The 22,916-nt window shown below is 37.0% G+C and overlaps 1 protein-coding gene across 10 annotated transcripts in view; it reads left to right on the forward strand.

The window, feature by feature from the left end:
• The window catches only part of sbf1 (SET binding factor 1), a 263,161-nt gene that overhangs the window by 235,088 nt on the left and 5,157 nt on the right, over positions 1 to 22,916 (forward strand). For all 10 annotated transcript variants that reach the window (XM_028815823.2, XM_028815850.2, XM_028815832.2 and 7 more), the window contains 11 exons: positions 4,438 to 4,616; positions 6,254 to 6,430; positions 6,890 to 6,991; positions 8,085 to 8,270; positions 10,130 to 10,256; positions 15,780 to 15,910; positions 16,682 to 16,915; positions 18,349 to 18,456; positions 19,265 to 19,476; positions 20,567 to 20,654; positions 22,632 to 22,763. In XM_028815823.2, coding sequence (XP_028671656.1) covers positions 4,438 to 4,616; positions 6,254 to 6,430; positions 6,890 to 6,991; positions 8,085 to 8,270; positions 10,130 to 10,256; positions 15,780 to 15,910; positions 16,682 to 16,915; positions 18,349 to 18,456; positions 19,265 to 19,476; positions 20,567 to 20,654; positions 22,632 to 22,763 — 1,676 coding nt within the window. The remainder of the gene's footprint in view (positions 1 to 4,437; positions 4,617 to 6,253; positions 6,431 to 6,889; positions 6,992 to 8,084; positions 8,271 to 10,129; positions 10,257 to 15,779; positions 15,911 to 16,681; positions 16,916 to 18,348; positions 18,457 to 19,264; positions 19,477 to 20,566; positions 20,655 to 22,631; positions 22,764 to 22,916) is intronic.

Genomic DNA, 22,916 nt, shown 5'->3' on the forward strand with positions numbered 1-22,916 from the left:
TCAGCCGCTTGTATTCACGATCTCGTTCTTTCGGTCACTACCCATAGTTCATGACCATAGGTGAGGGTAGGAACATAGATCGACTGGTAAATTGAGAGCTTCGCCTTGCGGCTCAGCTCCTTTTTCACCACGACAGACCGATGCAGAGCCCGTATTACTGCGGATGCCGCACCGATCCGCCTGTCGATCTCACACTCCATTCTTCCCTCACTCGTGAACAAGACCCCGAGATACTTGAACTCCTCCACTTGGGGCAGGATCTCGCTACCAACCCTGAGAGGGCACTCCACCCTTTTCCGGCTGAGGACCATGGTCTCGGATTTGGAGGTGCTGATTCTCATCCCAGCCTCTTCACACTCGGCTGCGAACCGATCCAGAGAGAGCTGAAGATCACGGCCTGATGAAGCAAACAGGACAACATCATCTGCAAAAAGCAGTGACCCAATCCTGAGTCCACCAAACCAGACCCCCTCAACACCCTGGCTGCGCCTAGAAATTCTGTCCATAAAAGTTATGAACAGAATCGGTGACAAAGGGCAGCCCTGGCGGAGTCCAACTCTCACTGGAAACGGGTTCGACTTACTGCCGGCAATGCGGACCAGGCTCTGGCACCGATCGTACAGGGACCGAACAGCCCTTATCAGGGGGGCCGGTACCCCCATACTCTCGGAGTACCCCCCACAGGATTCCCCGAGGGACACGGTCGAATGCCTTTTCCAAGTCCACAAAACACATGTAGACTGGTTGGGCAAACTCCCATGCACCCTCCAGGACCCTGCTAAGGGTATAGAGCTGGTCCACTGTTCCGCGACCAGGACGAAAACCACACTGTTCCTCCTGAATCCGAGGCTCGACTATCCGACGGACCCTCCTCTCCAGGACCCCTGAATAGACTTTTCCAGGGAGGCTGAGGAGTGTGATCCCTCTGTAGTTGGAACACACCCTCCGATCCCCCTTCTTAAAGAGGGGGCTACCACCCCGGTCTGCCAATCCAGAGGTACTGTCCCTGATGTCCATGCGATGTTGCAGAGGCGTGTCAACCAAGACAGTCCTACAACATCCAGAGCCTTGAGGAACTCCGGGCGTATCTCATCCACCCCCGGGGCCCTGCCACCAAGGAGTTTTTTGACCACCTCGGTGACCCCTCCTTTAACCGCCACCTTATCGTGGTGGAGGGGTTTGTGTGTCCCAATGATCCTAGGAGCTCTGTTGTCCGGGGCTTTATGCCCCTGGTAGAGCCACCCAAGGCAAACTGGTCCTAGGTGAGGGATGAGACAAAGAGCGGTTAAACAAAACCTCCTATGATGGAAAACAATTTTGGACGGCGTTTTCCCTTGCCCGGACGCGGGTCACTGGGGCCCCACTCTGGAGCCAGGCCTGGAGGTGGGGCTCGATGGCGAGCACCTGGTGGCCGGGCCTGCACCCATGGGGCTCGGCCGGGCACAGCCCGAAGAGGCAACGTGGGTCCCCCTTCCCATGGGCTCACCACCTATGGGAGGGGCCAAGGAGGTCGGGTGCAGTGTGAGTTGGGTGGTGGCCGAAGGCGGGGACCTTGGCGGTCCGATCCTCGGCTACAGAAGCTGGCTCTTGGGACGTGGAATGTCACCTCTCTGAAGGGGAAGGAGCCTGAGCTAGTGCGCGAAGTTGAGAGGTTCCGGCTAGATATAGTCGGACTCACCTTGACGCACAGCTTGGACTCTGGAACCAATCTCCTTGAGAGGGGCTGGACTCTGTACCACTCTGGAGTTACCCCCGGTGAGAGGTGCCGAGAGGGTGTGGGTATACTTATTGCCCCCCCGACTTGGAGCCTGTACATTGGGGTTTACCCCGGTGGACGAGAGGGTAGCCTCCCTTCGCCTTCGGGTGGGGGGACGGGTCCTAACTGTTGTTTGTGCGTATGCACCGAACAGCAGTTCAGAGTACCCACCCTTTTTGGAGTCCCTGGATGGGGTGCTAGAGGGCATACCTTCTGGGGACTCCCTCGTTCTGCTGGGAGACTTCAATGCTCACATGGGCAATGACAGTGAGACCTGGAAGGGCGTGATTGGGAGGAATGGCCCCCCCGATCTGAACCCGAGCGGTGTTTTGTTATTGGACTTTTGTGCTCGTCACGGATTGTCCATAACGAACACCATGTTCAAGCATAGGGGTGTTCATATGTGCACTTGGCACCAGGACACCCTAGGCCTCAGTTCGATGATCGACTTTGTGGTCGTGTCGTCGGACTTGCGGCCACATGTCTTGGACACTCGGGTGAAGAGAGGGGCGGAGCTGTCAACTGATCACCACCTGGTGGTGAGTTGGCTTCGATGGTGGGGGAGGATGCCGGTCAGGCGTGGTAGGCCCAAACGTGTTGTGAGGATCTGCTGGGAACGTCTGGCAGAGCCCCCTGTCAGAAGTAGCTTCAACTCCCACCTCTGGCAGAACTTCGACCACATCCCGAGGGAGGTGGGGGACATTGAGTCCGAATGGGCCATGTTCCGTGCCTCTATTGTTGAGGCAGCTGACAGGAGCTGTGGCCGTAAGGTGGTCGGTGCCTGTCGTGGCGGCAATCCCTGAACCCGTTGGTGGACACCGGCGGTGAAGGATGCCGTCAAGCTGAAGAAGGAGTCCTACAGGACCCTTTTGTCCTGTGGGACCCTGGAGGCAGCTGATAGGTACCGGCAGTCCAAGCGGAATGCGGCTTTGGTGGTTGCTGAGGCAAAAACTCGGGCGTGGGAGGAGTTTGGGGAGGCCATGGAGAACGACTTTCGGACGGCTTCGAAGAGATTCTGGTCCACCATCCGGCGTCTCAGGAGGGGGAAGCAGTGCAGTATCAACACTGTATATGGTGGGGATGGTGCGCTGCTGACCTCGACTCGGGACGTTGTGGGTCGGTGGGGGGAGTACTTCGAAGACCTCCTCAATCCCATTAACATGCCTTCCAATGAGGAAGCAGAGCCTCTGTATTCTCAGTATATTTCTAGGTTTAGTTTTAAAAATGAGTTTTTAAATAAACAAAATAGTCAAAATAGTGTATGTAGTTATAATTTTTAAAGTACTGTATTTCTGTTAAAAACTGCATGTGTCAGGTGTTTCTCCTTTTTATTATTACATTGTATTGTAGATGTAATGATATTAAAACGAAATTGTTGATTTCTTTTCACTCTCCATACACATGTCCTACTGGGGGTATAGTGGCATTACACTGAGTTTGACCAAACAAGTCACCCTGTTCCTAGCAACAATCTCTAGGTACTTGTGGAAAATGCTCAGGTTCTCCCTGGCCAGCCAAGAGATAGAGTGAGTCAAATCTGGCATATTCTCAGTCTGATTTTTGGGTAATTTCTCACTGGGTAGTCAAAAAACACTGGAGGTCATTTTCACTACATGCCCAAAACACTTCAAGTTTCATATTCTCTAAACCTTGGGTTTACCTTAGCAAACTGTCCTTTCTGTGTAAAGACGCATCTTTTTAGTTATTTTCTCACATTAAATGGACTTGAATGATCACCAAGTATGTGAACATATATCTTGCTTCTTAAATACTGGATTTATAATTGCATGAATCAGCAATCCTGGAACCCTATACTTGGTAAGTACTTTCAGCTGCATTACAAAACATTTGTGTTCATAAATCATCTTAGTTTTTATACAGTGTATACAGTGAATTTGGACACTTCCCAAACCCTTCAAAAAGTCATCCCACTGTTCAGCAGATTAAAGAGAATTTGCATTGTCCTTTCTTGATATGTAATTTTGACTTATGTAAGAGTGTCTGTCTCAGTCTGGCAGTAAAGAAATTCCTAATCCAAGCAGTTTTTTCCAGCTCTGACTTCCCTTAGTAGGGCATATTCACCAGGTTTAGTTTTCCTTTAAAGTGTTCTTTCCACCTCTTGATGATATTCTCAATTTAGATCACCTTTACCTCAGCAGTTATTATTGCTTAGTTTCCAAGCTGCCATTAATGCATCCCACTCACTACCTTCTGTGTTGTTCCAAGTACAGCTGCTGCTGCCGCCTTCTTAGCCTACCAGTTGCTCAGCCAGTCATATCCTCTTTGAGAGCTTTGCAGAAATCAATTTACTGTTTTAACAGCCTGTAAATGTGTATTACTGATTTCCTCTCCGCAAGAAGGAGCTCAGCAATTGTCTATTGTTTAAAAGACTAACCATGAAACCCCATCTTGAGGGTCAGCTCTGCAAATGTGAGGAAATGGATTGTTTTCTCACATTGCAGTCACAGGCTGGATATTTCAAATTAACCACAGAATTAGTTGCAAATGTTTCCTATAAATTTTAACTGACGTACTATATAAAAAGTACTGCAACATTTTTGGGAAACTTATGATAGTATCATATGGTTTTCATTTAGGAATGACCACTATCATATCACCATTTTCTAATACAATACCACTTGTAAAAGGAGTCTGTTAATGTGTTTTATTTTGCATTACAGGAAAATGGGGCAGTATTCGTGTTAGCAATCGGATGAGCAGCTATAACCCAGACATTGGAACAAGATTGGCAGGAAAGGATATACCACCTCCCCAGGCCAATGGAGGACCATCTGAAACACATTTTTTGAGGCAACAAAGAGCATACCTGTACATCATTGGTGATAAGTCACAATTGAAGGTACAGTAGCCAATATAGGAGCGTTCAGACCTGAAATCTTTACTCCTCCATTGAGTTTCATTTTTTGCATTACTTGGTCCAGAATATGTTCAAAGATGCTTTGGCACAATATATTCTTCTTTATTTTTTTATTACTGAAACTTGAAATTAACATGTATTATTTGGGTTCTCCTTTTGTGCAATAGTTGTACACAAATGCTTGTCCACCACTTCTGGTCAACATGTTTTATTGAATCTTTAATTAAAAAGTAATTAACATTTTCTGATGAATTAAAATGTAAAGTAATGAATACATAATTATTAAGCAACTGCTTAATTTTATATATTGAATTCAATAAAACAGTAAATAGGATTGTATTGTTGAATTGCTGAATGCTATGTGCTGCTGTTGTTATTTATTTTATTTTATTCCCTCTCCAAATTGTAACTTAGCTCATTGGTGAGTTACCTGATATTTCAGATGTCATTTTGTTTGGTCATATTCATGTTATTGTTTTGCTAAAGCTGTGTGTATCATTTTGTCCTGTTTTCCTAGGTGCAAGTTGACTATAAAATTTCAGAAATGGGAAAAGAGAAGTGTAGTAGTAGTAGTAACATACTGTATATGCATAAACTGCTCAGTTGTTATAAAACAAACTTTATATACATATCTTGCTGTAAATGTGACCAGCACAATTCATTACTGGAATATTTTTCCTATTAAAAAGGAGTAATACCAATGACAGTATTTTTTATGTGAGTGATTTCTACCTATTTGTATAAAAGACTTGTGTTGTTCAAAGGCTAGACAAAAAAATTCATGTTGAAATTCAGCGCAGAGTTGGAAATAGTCTGATACTTCATAAACCTGAATACATTCGTAAAGGAGACAAAACCACTAAATGATTCAAAATGGAAGATTAAGTTGAGGTAATTTTCAGAGAATAGGTAGTATAAATTCCAAATTATTTTATACAAGGACTATCACCAATCATTTAAATAGGTGTATATTCCAGAAAAGGCATTATATTTCAATAGGAAATGTTGAATAGAAAGCATAAGAAAAAAAACTATGGCATAGTAGGTTTTGGGAGGCACAGAATGTGCTGATGCCTCTCAAATATACCATCACAAGTTTTGCAGCAGTGGTTCAAGTATGCTGTTAATAAATAATGAATTCCCTTCATGTGGGTCTGCTAATTCTGGGCAGTTACAGACTCTTGTGTTTATCTCAAGGGCTGTGGAAAAAATATTAAATATACATATTAACAAAGTTTAGTAAATATTTGATATAGTGTAGTGGCTGTTCATATTTTTAGCAGTTAAAGGTGTCTGAATACCTAACCACTATGAAATATCCATGCAGCAGTGTGTTTAGCTGTATTTGTTTTTTCAGTGTATTTTTAACACTGTAGTAATTGGTTGGCTTCTTAAAATTTAAACTTTAAAATACATTTAACCAGTGTTATGAACCTTTTTGTAATTAATGAGAACACATACAAGTTGTTATTTTATGTTCATAATTATTTGAATTTTTTAACCATGTAATATAATATAAAGTTCCACCTATCTGGATTTATTTCTTAAAATGTATGGGTTTTTTATGCTACTGAAATGCATGTTTTCATTGTAAAATTGACTTTTTTTTTTCCACCCAGGGCACCAAACAGGATCCTTTTCAGCAATGGGAAGTTGTTCCTATTGAGGTGTTTGACGTACGACAAGTGAAAAATAGCTTTAAAAAGCTTATGAAAGCTTGTGTTCCCAGCTCTGTATCTAACGAGTCAAACATGACCTTTTATCGATGCCTTGAAGACTCGGAGTGGCTTTGCCTGGTCAGTGTTGTTTGACTGTTTACTTCATACCAACAAAATAAATTCTTTGATCAACAGTTTGTCTCTAATACTAAATACAGTGGCCTCAAAAATGATTGTCATCAAGATCCTACACAAAATGTCCTACAGATTTATTAGAATTATCAGAAAAGGTTATTACACACATACATATACCAAAAAAGGTTTAATCAATTATACTTATGGGATCCATTAATTTTAAATGTTTTAAAATGAGTAACAGTTTTCTTTCTTAAAAATCTTTATTTAAAATTCTCAGATTCCTCGTCTGTTATTTTTTTGTACTGTCTGTGCTATTTATTTTATACAGCTTGTTTGTCTTTATCATAGATACCTTGTTCTATCATGTAAATAACTTCTGGTGTTCAGCTCATGTCAGTTAAAAATGTTATTCAGCTATGATGGTGAAGAATTTTTATGTCTTTATTTGCTTTATTTTAGCTTCACAAAGTTCTTCAGGTCTCTGTTTTGGTGGTGGAGTTGTTAGATTCATCTTCCTCAGTAATGGTTTCACTTGAGGAAGGATGGGACATAACTACTCAGGTAATGAGCAGTAAACTTTACTGAGGTATTATTAAAGGATATCATTATTAAAATGCACTCTGAAAGGTTGAATCAAAAAACAGTACTCCAGTCTGAAGGAAAACTGGCAGGGAAAATCAGTATCACCATGTATTTAAGTGATTATATTTGGATGCTAGCTACGCATAAGACCTTCATTTCATAGCTTGACATCACATATAATGTAAATAAGAGACAACCAGAATGGAATTGTTCTTGGAGACCATGCCATTTTTGTACTGGTGCTGCAGCAGCACATTATCAGTGCTTCAATCACTCATTTAATCTTTTATACAGTCAATTGACAGAGTTTAATAGGAGCCAAACTGCCATTATAAAGAACATAAGATCATATTAAAAGATTCGACCCAAAGCAATTTGTCAATATCTGTTCGCAACTCTTTCAAAAATTTTTTTAAAAAAGACAAGATTTGAAGATCTACCCTACAGTAATCTGTTGTTCTCTAAATGAAGAAAAAAGTCATCTTTTATCAATAATGTAAATCTGCACTCTGCTCTAGGATACCAGCTCTAGACGCTCCCAAAGGCGTAATGTAGTTATGGAGATCAGATATGTTAATTATACAAATAACTGTGGGTGCTCAGCCCAGTATATATGAATATGTTGATCATATGTACAGAAACATCAGACAGTGCTAGTGATAGTGCTTGCTGGGAGGATCTTCCACCCATGGAAAGAAATTGTGGGGGCTAGAATGACCATTACCATTGGAAGAGAGACAAATGCAGCAGTTAAAACTTTGGAAATCCACATAATATCTTGGTTATCTTCTTATGTGATGCCTTAGTATTTCCATTGAGAGTGCAAAGGAGTAGTTTATGGAGTTTTTAGTTAAGTAAATACTGAGTGTTCCATAGAAGCCATTTCAAATGAACAGTTCAAGGTTTTTATTAATCCTTTCAGAAGTTCATATTCAAGCAAAGCAAAAAGTATTGAATCCTAATTGTGGAAAGTCGGTCAGCCCGAATTGAGACATGCTGCTGGAATATTCAAGCACATTTTCTGCTGCTGCATGTTAATACTTTTTAATTTTTATTTTATCTTTACTTACAGGTGGTGTCCCTTGTCCAGTTGTTATCAGATCCATATTATAGAACAATGGAGGGCTTTAGATTACTTGTGGAAAAGGAATGGTTGTCTTTTGGGCATCGGTTTAGTCATCGTGGGGCTCAGACTTTGGCTAGTCAGAGCAGTGGATTTACCCCAGTCTTTCTTCAGTTCCTTGACTGTGTTCACCAGGTAACTGAATTATTGCTCATCACAACTGCTTGCCATTTTCTTTAACCTGGGTCAAATCTTGAGTAAGAACGTCCCAAGATGAAGTTATATACTAAATGCTCCTTTGTTAGTGCAAAGATTTACAACAAATGATTTTTAAAAAGTGACATTTTAATCAGCAGTGTTATGACATCATTTAAACTTGTAATTTGTGGCAGCTTTTAGTGAGCATATAGTTGAAAATGCTAATTTCAAAATATGTATATAAGGGTGTTAATAAATGAGATTGTATGTTACACTTTGTTTGATTCAGTTGTGCAAATTTGATTTTGTTTTATATAATCGTGCTGCAATTTGACAAGCAGGCCATGTTGAAATTTTGTTTTCTTTGTAAAGCTTTTATTTTTGTAACTGCTGTTCAACCTCAAATTTATTAAACACTTATAAATGTATTTTACTCGCAATTCTATTAGAGGGTGACGTGATGAAAGTTGTTAAAATTATAAACAGGATTAGTATGGTGAATTCCAGTTATACTTTAAAATGTTCTTAATCAAGCTTGTAGATTTCACACAGACAATAGAAGGTTTTCACACAGAGAGGTGAGTAAACGTAATGTGGTAGTGAGTGGTACCATAGGGACTTTGAAAACTGTAATCCGTGTTATTTTGGGAAAAAAAATAATCAAATAGCATTGTCGAGCGTTGTTAAACTAAATGGCCTTTTCTTGACAAAATTGGTCAAATGTGCATTTCAGTGTGAATGTGTAAAAGTTAATGCATTGTGGTCTCTGTAACCACCCTTTCAGTTGGAGATATCAACTGGTGCATGGGTTTCCAGTATCTAAACTCCCATTGATACATTTCCATGCAAAAATTTTGGTAACTCTGGCCAAATTACATGTTTTGTTGACACTTGATGTAAAATAGTAAATAAAGCAAGCAAACTGTAACAGTAGCAATTTTATGAAAATGTTAATGTACATTTATGTGTTATGTGATAAGGTGAAAACAATGTAAAAGAAAGTAAATAAAAGATTAAATGTGGGATTTGCATATCTTTAAGCACCCTTGTAAGTGGTAACATCACAGAACTCGCTAGGTTGCTAGTTTAGACAGCAGCACATGATTTTCCTGGTTGGCCTTATTGACACCGCTCCATTGTCCCTTCACCACCACCAGTTTTTCCGTGCTACTGTGCTGCCTTGCGCATGCTGTTGTGCTGTGTGTTGGTCACAAGAATTTTTTTTTTAAAATATGGGTCTCCTGCCAACAGAGGGCAAGGAAGTCTCATCTAGGATGCAACTTGTAAAAACCAGGGGGTGTGCCAACTCCCCAACACCCATTTAAACAGACACAGGCACAAGACCAGTACACACAAAGCTTTTATTAAACCGTGGGAAACGTTTTCCTTTTTGTTTACCACCTAAAGCACAGTATAGTTCAACACACAGCTCTTTATCTCTTCTCCCTCTTCAGTTTCTTTTGCCTCCACTCCTCTTCCAGCACGTTTTGCCCTCCACCTTCTGACGCTGGATCCCTGAATGAAGGCAGGCGGCTCCTTTTATAGAGCCACTCAGGAAGTGATCCTGTGTCCTGTGATCTCCATCTGGGCTTACTTCTAGTTGAGCTGCCATGCTCCAAACCTGTGGTACCGTAGCAAACTAGGGGGCCTGCCTGCTGTTGTCCCATGGTGTAGTTACTGTCCCATTCGAGCTCTTTCCTCCGGTCTTTCTGTTATGCATCCCGGCTGCCTGTTACAGTAGCTAAGTAGAGAGTTATTGGTAATAAATAATAGAAAACAAAAGGAAACTCTAAAATATCTTCTAGAAAAAGAACTACCATACTTTGTGACTGAGTAACCTCCTACTTATTTTTCAGATCCATCTTCAGTTCCCTATGGAGTTCGAGTTCAGTCAGTACTACTTGAAATTTCTGGCGTACCACTATGTGTCCAATCGCTTCAGAACCTTTTTGTTGGACTGTGACTGTGAGAGGATTGAACTTGGTATGGATATTGCTTTATAAATGCTTATTTTATCTCTCTTCTTTTAGCTTACTGCTTATAAATTAAGCTTATTTAAAACATACAAAAATATATAAAGGAAGATTTCATGCAACTTTCGGCAAGACATATGCAGCTTAAAGAAAGATTTTTTTTCCTAAAGCATTTCATAGCTCACATGAGTACAAGATGTACAATAAACATTAATTATTTACAACTCTGCTACTATATGTCAAATGTCTAAAGCTTAATCATGTAATTGTGGAGAACAGTAAAAAAAATTAATAGCTTGTTCTTCCAAAATTTAAAAAAAAAAAAAATTTTTAATTAAAAAAAATGATTTTACAGTTTTATGTAAGCTTTATAATGATTTAAGCTTGTGCTTTGCAAAATTTGTGAAACCCATATTTTTGAGTTTCAGATTACATAGTAGAAAAGCACAAGATAATAAATTGCTTCCTAACTTGAAAATACAAGGTGATTCAAAAAGATTCATCCAATTTCAAAGTGCCATATTTTTTACAACCGTGAGGCGCCTAGGAACCAATCACATAACAATTGAAATAGGGTGATCATAGAGTTTCTGATTGTCATTGTAATTTCTCAGCAACAAGCTGCCTCATCACTGGATTGGCTGTAAAGGAGCCCACAATTTGGCACTCCACTTCTGGTCCCCAAAATCACCAGATCTCACGCCATGTGACTTTTTTTTGTGGGGTACGTTAAAGATTCTGTTTATGTGCCACCACTCCGAACACCACTGGATGATCTCTGAAATCGCATTGAAAGAGCCGAGAGTATAGTGACATCCAACATGCTCAATCGAGTATGGGATGAATTTGACTATCACATTGATGTTGTCCGTACAGCTGGAGGAGGTCATATTGAGCACTTGTAAAATTACATAATAAACTTTGTGCTTACCTAAACCATTTACAATTTACTGCATTGTTCTGTGCTGTTTTACAAGTGAAATAAATAACTTTGAAATCTGATGAATCTTTTTGAATCACCCTGTATAATTGTTGCATGCTTTAAAATAAAATGCACCTACCATTTCAGTTTATTAAATTAAACTAAAGAATCATTTTTTTATTGAAGAACAAAAAGTATCCAGTAAAATTTTTAAATTCTAAGAAAATCAAAAAGATTATTTAATGCAGAGATCAAATCTGAGTAAAGGGTGATCGTCCTAAGATAGACAGAGAAGGAGAAGCTCTTAATTTTGAGTTTTTTCTTTCATTCATTCTTCATTTTTTTATGAAAGTTGTTTTGCAATGTCAGTGATTAACTAGTTTGGCGTGTAAAACTATTTAGCATTTAAATGACAGCAGAATAACAGATTGCGTAGGGAAATGTAGAAAACAATGACAAAGCATAATGACTATCAAGTGTAAATTGCATAATATCTTTAAGACACCATATTTTATTTTATGGAACAGAATATCAAAATTTAGTGGAAGTTGTATCAGGTATATACCTGCACAATAAACAGTATACTGAATGCATGTGTTATACTCAAAATCAAAACTAATAATGACAATACACAATGACTTTCCTCGTAACAGTGCCACAAAATCAATATAAAATGCTGTGTACATCCAAGATACATTTCCAATTTTACATTATTGATATGATCTGAGTAAGGAGTTCTCAAAGTCAGTTATTTGTTAAACTGCAATGTTTGTGAACAGACCTCAAATATCTGTAAACCACTGAAAGGTCTTTCTAGCATTCACCAGTTATGTAATGTTTACAACACACAAAAAATGATTTGGGACCATGTTTACAGCAAGCATTCTCTTGATCTTATCTCTTATTGATAAATGTCCTTAATTGAATCTCTGTAACTGCATTTCGTCTCTGCTTATATAAACTGCTTTTGTAAAGTCATGCATAGCTCATTGCACCATCAGCTATTCATCAGCCCATTGTGAACTGGGGTGTTAGTATTCACTCCACACTGAAGCCTCTTTTTTCTACAGTGGTTTCCCTTTCGTTTAACATTAGAATTACCAGAGTCTATGAGAAAACTCGTAAATCAGGCCCACCTTAAATCCTTTCCCACCTCTCCGTCAGCGTCTTTTGTCCTGTAAATGTGTCGATAAGCAGCAAGCAGCCTGGTATCCCATCCCCCCGTCCACCGCCGCAGTTCAATTCGCAAAGAAGTTTCTCAGTGCTCAGTGTTTATCTTCGAGTGAAGTGCTGGAGCTTTATAGTGTAAAAAAGTAGCCTACATCATCATTTGGAATACATACATTTCATGTGTGTTCAGTGTCATCAATAATCTATGTAAAAACGTCATTAACACAGAAACGTTTTTCATGTTTTAGTAATAATTGACAAAATGTAGAAATTAAATGTATAATGTGTGATGCCTGAAATACAAATATGAAATAAACACTTTCACAAAAGGTACAAGTATAACAAAACAAGTGTGCTTTTATTTAAGAATTTAACCGAAGAAAAAAGAAAGCAGGTTACGGTAAGCGGTTGATTCGATAGCTTGTGTGGTGCAATGCTAGGAACTGCTGACTCCCTATCAAGACCTTCTGGGTTCGTTGCTGGCAGCTTCTCAAGTTTGCCATTTTGAGTAGAGAGTAGCTGTTATTGTTAATATTCTACAATAAAAACATACATTTGATTTGCGTCTGTAACAGCCACTGTAAATTTATAGTACTTGTCGAAGTTAGCTTTTTTTTTATATTCAGTTTTATTCTCTCAGTCGCGTTCACGCTTGCCTCGATCTGACACTGCTGTTTTCAAATAAAGACTAGCTATATAACAGAGGTGAACTCAGATCGGAGAAAGAGAACAGAAGCCCTCCCCGCAAGAAACGTCCATTCACATACAATACAAGAACAACGCAGCTGCACCAGGCATAAAGGTGAAAGATGGCACCGTTTGGATACAGGACGAGGTCCGGCGTCATCCTGCCAATCACCTGTCCTTCAAAGAAAAAAAGAAAGATCTGAGTTCACCTCTGTTATAGCTCGTCTTTAATTGAAAACAGCAGTGTCAGATTGGGGCGAGTGTGAACGCGACAGAGAAAATAAAACTGAATAAAAAAATGCTAACCTTTACAAGTACAATACATTTACAACGGCTGTTACAGACTCAAATCAAATGTATGCTTTTATTGTATAATAGTAACAATAAGAACAGCTCACTACTCAAAACGTTTATTTTGGGACACGGGAAGGCTCAAACCCAGGACCTTCCAAATAGGAGTCAGCAGTTCTAACCACTGTACTACCCAAGAAGTCAGGATGACCAGCAGCACTAACCTAATTTTTTTTTTCAGTTATAATCTTGGGGGGAAAAAAGTGCATTTGTTCTGTTATACTTGTATCTTTTGTGAAAGTGCTTATTTGATATTTGGACTTCAGTCTTCACACATTATATACTTAATGTCTGCATTTTGTCATTAGTACTAAAACATGGAAAAAGTTTGTCTTTTAGATATGTGTTCAATATTTCCTGTCATCCTACACTTACATAGATCTTTTTTGACACGGAACACACGTAAAATGCATGTGTTCTGAATAACGATATATTTTTTTAGCCTAGGTACCTGACTCACTGGTACACAAGGCTTCAGTTGGGAGACGTTTTTGCAGTTTCTTCGGCGGTGGGGGGTTGGTATAGCAGGCTGCTTGGAATTATTAACACATTTACAAGACAAAAGACGTTGAATGGAGACGTGTGAGTGGATTTAAGGTGGGCCGGATTTACGAGTTTTCCGGTAAGCTTTGGTAATTCTAGTGTTAAGAAATAATCTTGTAACATTTCAAGAGCAACTAAGTAAAAACACGAGGTGTTTGTATGGGGGTTTCATCATTGGGTGAGTGCAGTAAACACTGCGGCTGAGATGTTATTGTCAGTTACACCCTTCAGGGCAGCCATATATATATTTTCACCATCCATAAAGTGGATCATATTTAACGCGATATTCACTTAGTACTGAAATTTTTGAAATTTGTATATGGACATTGTTTTTACATTTTTTTAACCACCGCAGTTAAAAAAGTTTATTAAACAAACCATGGTCAGTTTTCCCAGCCTTGTCTTAATATCTATTGTAGAAACTATTGTTTAGCTTCAATAAAGGTATGGATAGCATCTACAAGCCATAACTGAATTCCTCAGATTGAACCATGAGATCTTTCAGTAAGATTTTCATGTCATCAATGAAAGTCAGCCCATGATTAAATTTATTAAAGCATGATCTAATCCTCCTCAGTTTGTTTACTGCACATACGTCTTTCTCAGCTTAGACTGATCTAAATGTACATAGGTCAAGATCATAAATGTGACTGATGTTGTCAGGCACCCACTGGGTCACAGGTTTTGGGAAATTCCCATACTGAGACACTGGAATAAAATCTTTGCTGATTTATCAAATATTGTTGAATTCATAATAATCAATAATCCTCTAACAGCATGCTGTCAGATCTTCCTCTAATGCAAGAATTCTAACCTACCTACCATAAAAAAAAATTAAAAATATAAATAATTATAATGAGTATCTATAGGACACATCAAGATATCCGAGCTGTCTTTCTTTCTCCACAATATGGATGTGAAGGGGAAGAGGTATCAGATCTGATTTAATGAAATATAGTATTGTATAGGTTCCTGAATTGTAACTTACTCATTCTGTTATAATCTTTGAAATAATGAAAAAAAATGTAAAATTACAGTAACTACTTTTAGCAAATAGAGCATTTCTTCATATAAGTCTGGTTTGTTCTATTCTTTTTCTTTGTTGAAGGCAAGAGTTACCACAAGATTTGAAAATAGAGGCAGGACTGTTTTGTAATATTCACACTCGTAAGATGCAATCATGCCTTTATAGTTTTATTCTTTAATTGTCAGAATTAATTTGAACTATCTTTTGCACAAAATTGCCATTGTGTAGTATTTTAAAAAGTTTAAATTACATATGTTTAGCCTTAAATACTTTACAATTTTAAGGTGGTTGCTCATGCTAGATGTTCCAATATACTGAAATTGTTTAAAACAAATGTTTTGATGTGAACTGAAGTGTAATGTAAATGTGTAGCTATGTAAAATGATGTATACAATCTGAAATCTCTCATTATAAAAACAAGATTCTTTGTTCTACTGAATAGTAATATTTAGAAGAACAAGTTTCTCTACCTTAACTACTTAAGTTTGCAAATACAGGTATGTCTTCATAATGCTGAACTGCCTCACTGTTTACTAGCATACTAATAACATATTACAGGTTGATCATCCCAAATCTGAAATGCCTGGGCCTTAAGCATTTTAAATTTCAGATGTTTTTGGAGTTTGGAATATATATGTAAAGGTGGTAACATTGAACAAGTGAGGTCAGGTGAGGAGTTTTCCATTTACAGCATCATCTCACGTCTCAAAAAGGTTTGGATTTTAGAATTATGAATTAAGGATACAGGACCTGTATTTAAAACAGCGATGATACCAGAGCTGTTGTCATAAATTTTACAAGCTGTTCTACCAATTTCTTTTTAATCTTGTCAGGTGTAATGTATGAAGAAAAAGGTGAAAGGAAGAATCAAACTGTGTACAAGTCTGTATGGGATTATATAGACAAGCTAAACAAGAAGACCCCCATCTTTTTTAATTACATGTTCTCTCCTGAGGATGGAGAAGTAAGTAGTTCTAAAGTAATATACAGAATTTCTAAAAAATAAACTAGTTTTATCTGAGATGCCAGACTTGATGTAACAATATTTCATGATACTAAAAATGTATGTGGGAACCTATAATTTGAATTGCCACAGCATTATGTTAAGCTTATGGTGAATGGTTAAACATGATTGCATTCTGTAAATTTGCTTCTGGCACAATGTTAAATGTTTTTTTCTTCATTCTGTCGTCCTCAGTTTTTCATACATTTTATGCTTAACATCTGACTTGCTGAGCTACTTTTCCATATGGTAAAAATTTTATTTACCCAAAGAGAACATAGAGTGCATCTCATTATCCTTGTATTGTGGAATAATATGTGTAATTTAATGCACTTAGGACTTGATAAATAGTCTCTCTGGCAAGAAAGTAATTTGCAAATAAAATTATATTGATCTCTAATTATGATAAGTTTTAGTTGTAAAAAATGTAAATTCATCTAAAGTTATTTAGCCTTTAATGTTTATCAAAGGTTTTGTTTGTTTATTGTCAATGTGATGGCTAATATTTAAACATTGTGCAAAAAAATTTTATGTACCCTCACAATGCATAATCTATATTTTTTGTATACAGAATTTAAAAATTCTGAAAATAAATAAGATATACTGCTGAAGAGAAAGTTATTTCTTTTTTTGATTTGTATTGGAGTAAAAAGGTTTTATTAAATAATGTGCTTGTTTTTAGAAATCACAATTATGTTTAATAGTGATTAAAAACTTTTTTTTTGGCAATAGGTGTTAAAACCATACAGTCATATTTCAAATCTGAAGTTATGGGATTTCTACACATATGAAACACTATCAGAAGGCCCATCATATGACTGGGAATTAGTGCATGGACGTTACGAGCAACCAGATGAAAGTGATCGTCAAGACACAGCCTCTCAGAAGTCTCAGCGTAAAATTGTTTGGCCATGCTATGACAACAGAAGTAAGGTTGAACCAGATGCCATTACTAAACTTTTACAGGTATGTATTGTATTGTTTTTATTGGTTTCTTAGGTACCTTATGTATTTCATCCATCAATAAATTCTATATTATTTGTAAATATATAAAGACATGTTAAATCCTTGTGCCAAAATACTAAGAGGTCATCTTTATCGTGTTGTTTTTGCATTTTAGAGCTTACTTTTTTTTACACTTGTGTGGGCTTCACCTGTTTCTCTGAATTTATTGACAGGCCATTAGGTATAGTAGTATTTCATAAAGGCACATAAGTGCATAAAATTGTGTTTGTCTGCTGTTAAGTTAATTGGTATCCTGCCTGTAAGTGCTTTATGTCTTTTGAACAGTGGTATCTCAAAGACATGAAGCGAATAAAGTAAAATTCAGATATGGATAAATGGTTTATTTGGCTTAACGGGTTCCAGTCAAGAGTTTAATGAATAGGAGCTTACCATAAGTCATGGTACAATATAAAGCAATATTTCGTTTTTAAAAAGTTTTATTCCCTTTAATGGAATCAAAACATAAATTGTTTCCCGTATTTAAAACAATACACATACCAAACCTTGACATACAAATAAAAAAAAGCTAAAAAAAATTAGTGATTTTTATTTAGAACACTAAATTCCTGTGTTTTGTCTTATTTGCCATGTCACGAGAGTTCATATGAGAGTACATTCTTGTAGGGTATATTGATTTATTCTATTCTTGTATTTTTGTGTTTTCTCTACTGTAGTTATGTCCTCTCTAGTGTGACAAAGAAACCCTTGTACTTAGTTTGTGTTTTGCTTCAGAATATTTTTAAACATCTTTTAAATCTGTAATCTATTTGTAAAATATTAATTGTAAAAGCATAAATATAAAATAATAATGTTACCAAGCATACCACTTAGATTACTTTGATCTGTTAAAAAGTGTAAAATGTAACAGCATGTCAGGTGTATTTGCCCTTTTGATTTAATAGTTAGTTGCTGAATTATTTACTTACCCCAACCTCAAGAAACACCCTTTCTGAATTACTAACATAAAACATGCGTCATTCATGATCTGTTAACCCAGCAGTTTACCATTTTAGTACCTTGTTTTTTCTTCTTCTTTTTTCAGCTGTAAGCAGGTGTTTAATTGCAACAGAGCCTTGCCTTGTCATGTGGCACAGCTTTAGATTTGTATTAGGTATAAGACTTAGCACACATTAATTAGATTGAGAAATTTTGACATGATTCGTTAAAATAATTGACATACTTTTTATGCATGCATTTAGTTTTATCAAGAATTGTAGGGAGAAATGTTTATTGAAATCATGTAAATATGCGAGAAAAGCTAAAATTTCACTTTTGATTGTTTTTAAGATTCCTGCCTTAAGAATGTATATGATTTTCTGTTTCACTTTATTGGAAAAAATCAAATGGTTTGTATAAAATGCACAATTCATATCATATTTATTATTATGTTAAAGGAGCTCCAGTCACTAGAAGTTGAACTTGGTTTAGTTTCAGAGAAATGGAAGGACACGTGGGATAAAATCAAAGCAACACAACGAACAGAGACAAAACTGGAATCAAGGGTAAGATAAAAAATTAAAGTAAATATAGAAATTTATAAATAATTATTTGTCAAGATCTAGTAGTAACAAACTGACCATATGTATCTATGTATTTGTTTCTAATTTACTGCATTGCATGGGAATTCACATGTCATTTTTTTTACATTTAAAATGGCTATACTGTAGTTATTAAATTAATTCACACATTCATTTGGGCTTTTCCATATTTTATTGTTATGACATGAAACCCTGATGTATTTAAAATGTATTGGAGATTTGTTCCCATTTATCAGCATAACACACTATATATTGCCAAAGTGAAAAAAAGACTGCTAAGTACTATAATAATGTCAGTGAGTTTACAATCATTGTGGTGATATTAAAATTTCACTCTAAAATAAAATGCGTCCTTTCTTTAGGTTACTTGCTTGTAATTTTCCATGTAATAAATGATCTTTTACTGTTCTTCATTTTGTTCCAGTAAATTATGCTCATATTTACTTTATAAAGTTTTCAGTGCTAGTGTATGCTGGGAATATGTGGTATAAAATTAAAATTTTTTTTTTTGAAATTTTTTGGTGGTGAAACGTTATAGTGTATTGTTTTATATATGGCTAATTAATAATTTTTAAATGTGTATTTAGGTTTTTTTCTTCTTTTATACTTTATACTGCATTCATTTTTTTTTTATGATGTCTGTTATGGATGGCATTACGTGCATTTTATATTTCCTTGATTTACTCACGGGAAGCATGAAAAAAGAATTCAGTTGTCTTGTGTACAATAGACTGTGTTCCTAATATACAGTAATCATTGTTATTATTTATAGCATTCTTTGTTTAGTCCTCTGCTCTTGTCATCAAATCTGATCCATCAACGACGCACCCAAGGCCTGTATCTACAAGAAAGTGTAGGCTCTTCCATTAACTTATTGGAAAGTGAGAACATTGCTACCTCTACACCATCAGGTAGCATGGCAAGTGGAAGACGAAGTACTAGCACCCTGTACAGCCAATTCCAAACCTCTGAAAGTGAACACAGGTAATTTTTCACTCTGCCACGCATTTAGTAATGAAACCTTATTGCAGCTACAACAGCAAAAGTAGTTTTATTTTCACATGTGCAGATTAAAGTAAAATTAGGGAATATGTATCTAATGCTGTCCTTTTGAAGCAATATGTGTTTTTCTATGTCGTGTTACATGTCAGTGAACTGATTTTGGTTCTTGATGTCTTCTTGCATCTCAGTTCTGATGATCAGCAGCTACTCTTTCAGATTATTTATGTACAGGACAGAAATACAAAAATCATCAGAGAATCACCTAAAAAGAAGTTATTTAAACTACTGTTGATATGTAACAGGTTTTGTGTTATATTGAGTATCTTTAGATTATTTTTTACTTAGAAACAAGCTTCTTACCAGAGGCAACTAGTTCTACTGAAAGTGCTGTGCAGCATATATTTCAGAGGGACTCAACTTAATACTTAGCAACATGGGAGCAAGGGAGTTTAGGAATAATATGAGGCACTAATATAACTTAAGTTTTTAAGACTTCTGTAATCCATGACTCTAACATGCCATCCTTTTTCTTGGAGTTACGTTGCAATTTATGGTATGTTGAAATAGGATACTGTATGCAAATTTGACCAGAAAATGTCAGCTGTCCATAGATAATAACATGACGTGAAATTCACAATTCATGTGTTGTGAGGTGGCAAAGCTTCCCATTGCAGCACTGTGTTTTTTTAATACTAGTGTCATAATAAACAAAAAAATGTAGCGTTCATGACTACTTTGTATCCATTAAATACAATGCAGTATTTTTAAAATGTTTTGTAAATTTTAGGAATTGGCAATACATGACCTGACATGAACCATTGGACTATTCATCTTTTTTGTGTAATTCTTATTTTGATTCTGTTTCTCTGTATTTTGGTTATTAACAATTTCAGTCCCTTATCACCTTGGTATATTTAGTGTGCAGGAGACTGGAGGATGCCTTTGAAGAGATTTCTGTCATTCTTAACTACAGACATTTATCCCAAAAAGATTGTTGTTTAAACCTTTAATTCGCACCCATTGCTTTGAATTTAAAATACTACAGGTTTTAGATTTTTTTTTTCTTTTCTAGATCACTTGAGGGTGTGCTCTATAAGAAGGGCGCTATCCTAAAACCATGGAAACCACGTTGGTTTGTCCTTGATAAAACAAAGCACCAGGTATGTGTTTAAGCTTGCTGTTTAAGCAAATGAGACATATTATATAATTATGTATAAGAAAATGCTTAGGTTTTGTCTGTCTAATAAACACACACAAGTACTCATGAGCTATTAGAGCTAGAAGTTTGATCTTGGTCGTAATCTATTGCCTCATAAGTTCTGAAAATTCCAGAAATTTTAATTGGCTGCAACTTCGGCAGAATGATCTCTGGTCATGTGTTTTTTTTTTTTTGGAAAAATAAGCACAGAAGCTAGTGATGTGGCAGAAAGAAAAAGAAGACCAGTAAGATCTGCTGATTGACAAGCACAGCAGAAAAGGCAATTAAGCGTTGCAGAATGACAACAAATAATCAGACAAGATGCTTAAGCACATAGATAAGCAACAGCTAATCCTGAATATAGCCTGATATGTTCTTGAATTTCAAAATATTTAGGTTGTGGCAAACCGCTGGCCACTGGTGGCCAGAAAAGCTTGTTGTGATACAAGCATGGTCCCCATAAGTCCCCAGCACATGGTACATGTGTTTTCAGAATTTATTCCTGAGTGTTCAATTGATTAATGTGTTGTGTTATATTGATCAATGAACACTGAACTTCATTAATCCATACAAGATAGCCAAGTGACCTGTGGTTATCTGATTACAGCATAGTGATCATAAAACCAAGTGATAACCACCATAATAGCAGAAGGAAGAAGATTAGCAACAACATTTGCTGAGCATCAGGTAAATCGCAGTAGGCCAGGGGTAGGCAACGTCGGTCCTGGTGAGCCGCAGTGGCTACAGGTTTTCATTCCAACCCAATTGCTTAATTAGAAACCAATCATTGCCAATCTCAGACCTTATTTAATTTTATGGCTTGTTAGTCTGTGCAATGTAAGGCTCTTATATCGTAGATTTTTTTCCTTTCCAAAGATATCATCCAAATGATATGAAGCCTAAAACAGATCATTTTCAGTCTGTCACATTTTTCTATTAAGTGTTTTATTAAATCAAACAGTGCATGATGAACACACACAGATGTAATTGGAAAAAAAGCTAGCTGGAGAACTGCTGGCTGCTTTGTCTTTTACATCTTATTGCTAATAAGGAGCAATTAAAACACTGAATGCAGCAGTTTAAGATTGAAATAAGCAATTAAGGTTGGAGAACCTTAACAAGCGAGACCACTAAAATGAAGCATCAAAATATCACTTAAGCAATATGTGCTTCATCAGCAATAATTGAGTTCTCGTTAAGGAACGGGTTTGGAACAAAAACCTGCACATACTGCGGCACTCCAGGACCGACGTTGCCTACCCCTGCAGTAGGCGATTATGTGAAGAAGCATGAGAAACATTAACAAGGAAAGACACCCGTCCTCACTGACAAGCAAGAAGTAATCCTGAGTATAAAGCAACTTCAGCAGCAGACGTTAAACACAAGGGCTCATAGGCATGCAAGAAAAAGTCCAGGATACACAACCCAGGAGCGCCCCAGACATAGAAATGCATGGTGACAACCAAAATCGTAAAATAGTCAAAACTTCTAAGCATATGAAAGTTTTGCTTTTGCATCCTTACATTGATGTTTATTTGAAGACTACTTACCAAAGTTACATCAAAGACTGTCAAGCTGCATAATGTAATGCTGAAAACAAAAGAATGTGCTGTCAAAATAGAAAGGTTTGAGTGTCAAATACTCCAAACCTTTGACCATAAGCATGCATTGCGTTTATATCTTTTGATCAATATTTGTTTAAAGAGCTGTAGTTAGGAGTGTTACATCTCCATTGTGATCATATGAAGCAGCATTTTAATGGTGAAAACTTTACCAAAATGGAAAAGTTCAGCTTGCTGTTTATGAACCACCTTTATTTTAGGACCACAGGGTTGCATTTTTCACTAGTTTAGCATAATTTATGCAAAATTTCAAAAATTATTTATGTCGTTGATAGCAGTCTCTTAAAATGAATGATTGCATTTTCCCCTTATAATAGTTGAGGTACTATGAAAGCAAGATTGATAAAGACTGTAAAGGTGTGATTGACCTGGCTGAAGTGGAGTCTGTCAACCAAGGAAACCCATCAATGGGAGCTCCCAAAAATATAGATGAAAAGGCCTTCTTCGACGTAAGTAAAACACCTGTCACTTACTGACTCTGCCATTTTTTGAAAGTTAGTCACTGTCTCCATTCTGTCTGTCTTCCTTTCAGAGTCTAAATTCCTTTTCCATACATAGTTTAAAAAGGCTGCTTTTTGTTTAGAAGCATTTAAATTACATTT

The sequence above is a fragment of the Erpetoichthys calabaricus genome, chromosome 1, assembly GCF_900747795.2.
Source record: "Erpetoichthys calabaricus chromosome 1, fErpCal1.3, whole genome shotgun sequence".
NCBI lineage: Eukaryota > Metazoa > Chordata > Cladistia > Polypteriformes > Polypteridae > Erpetoichthys > Erpetoichthys calabaricus.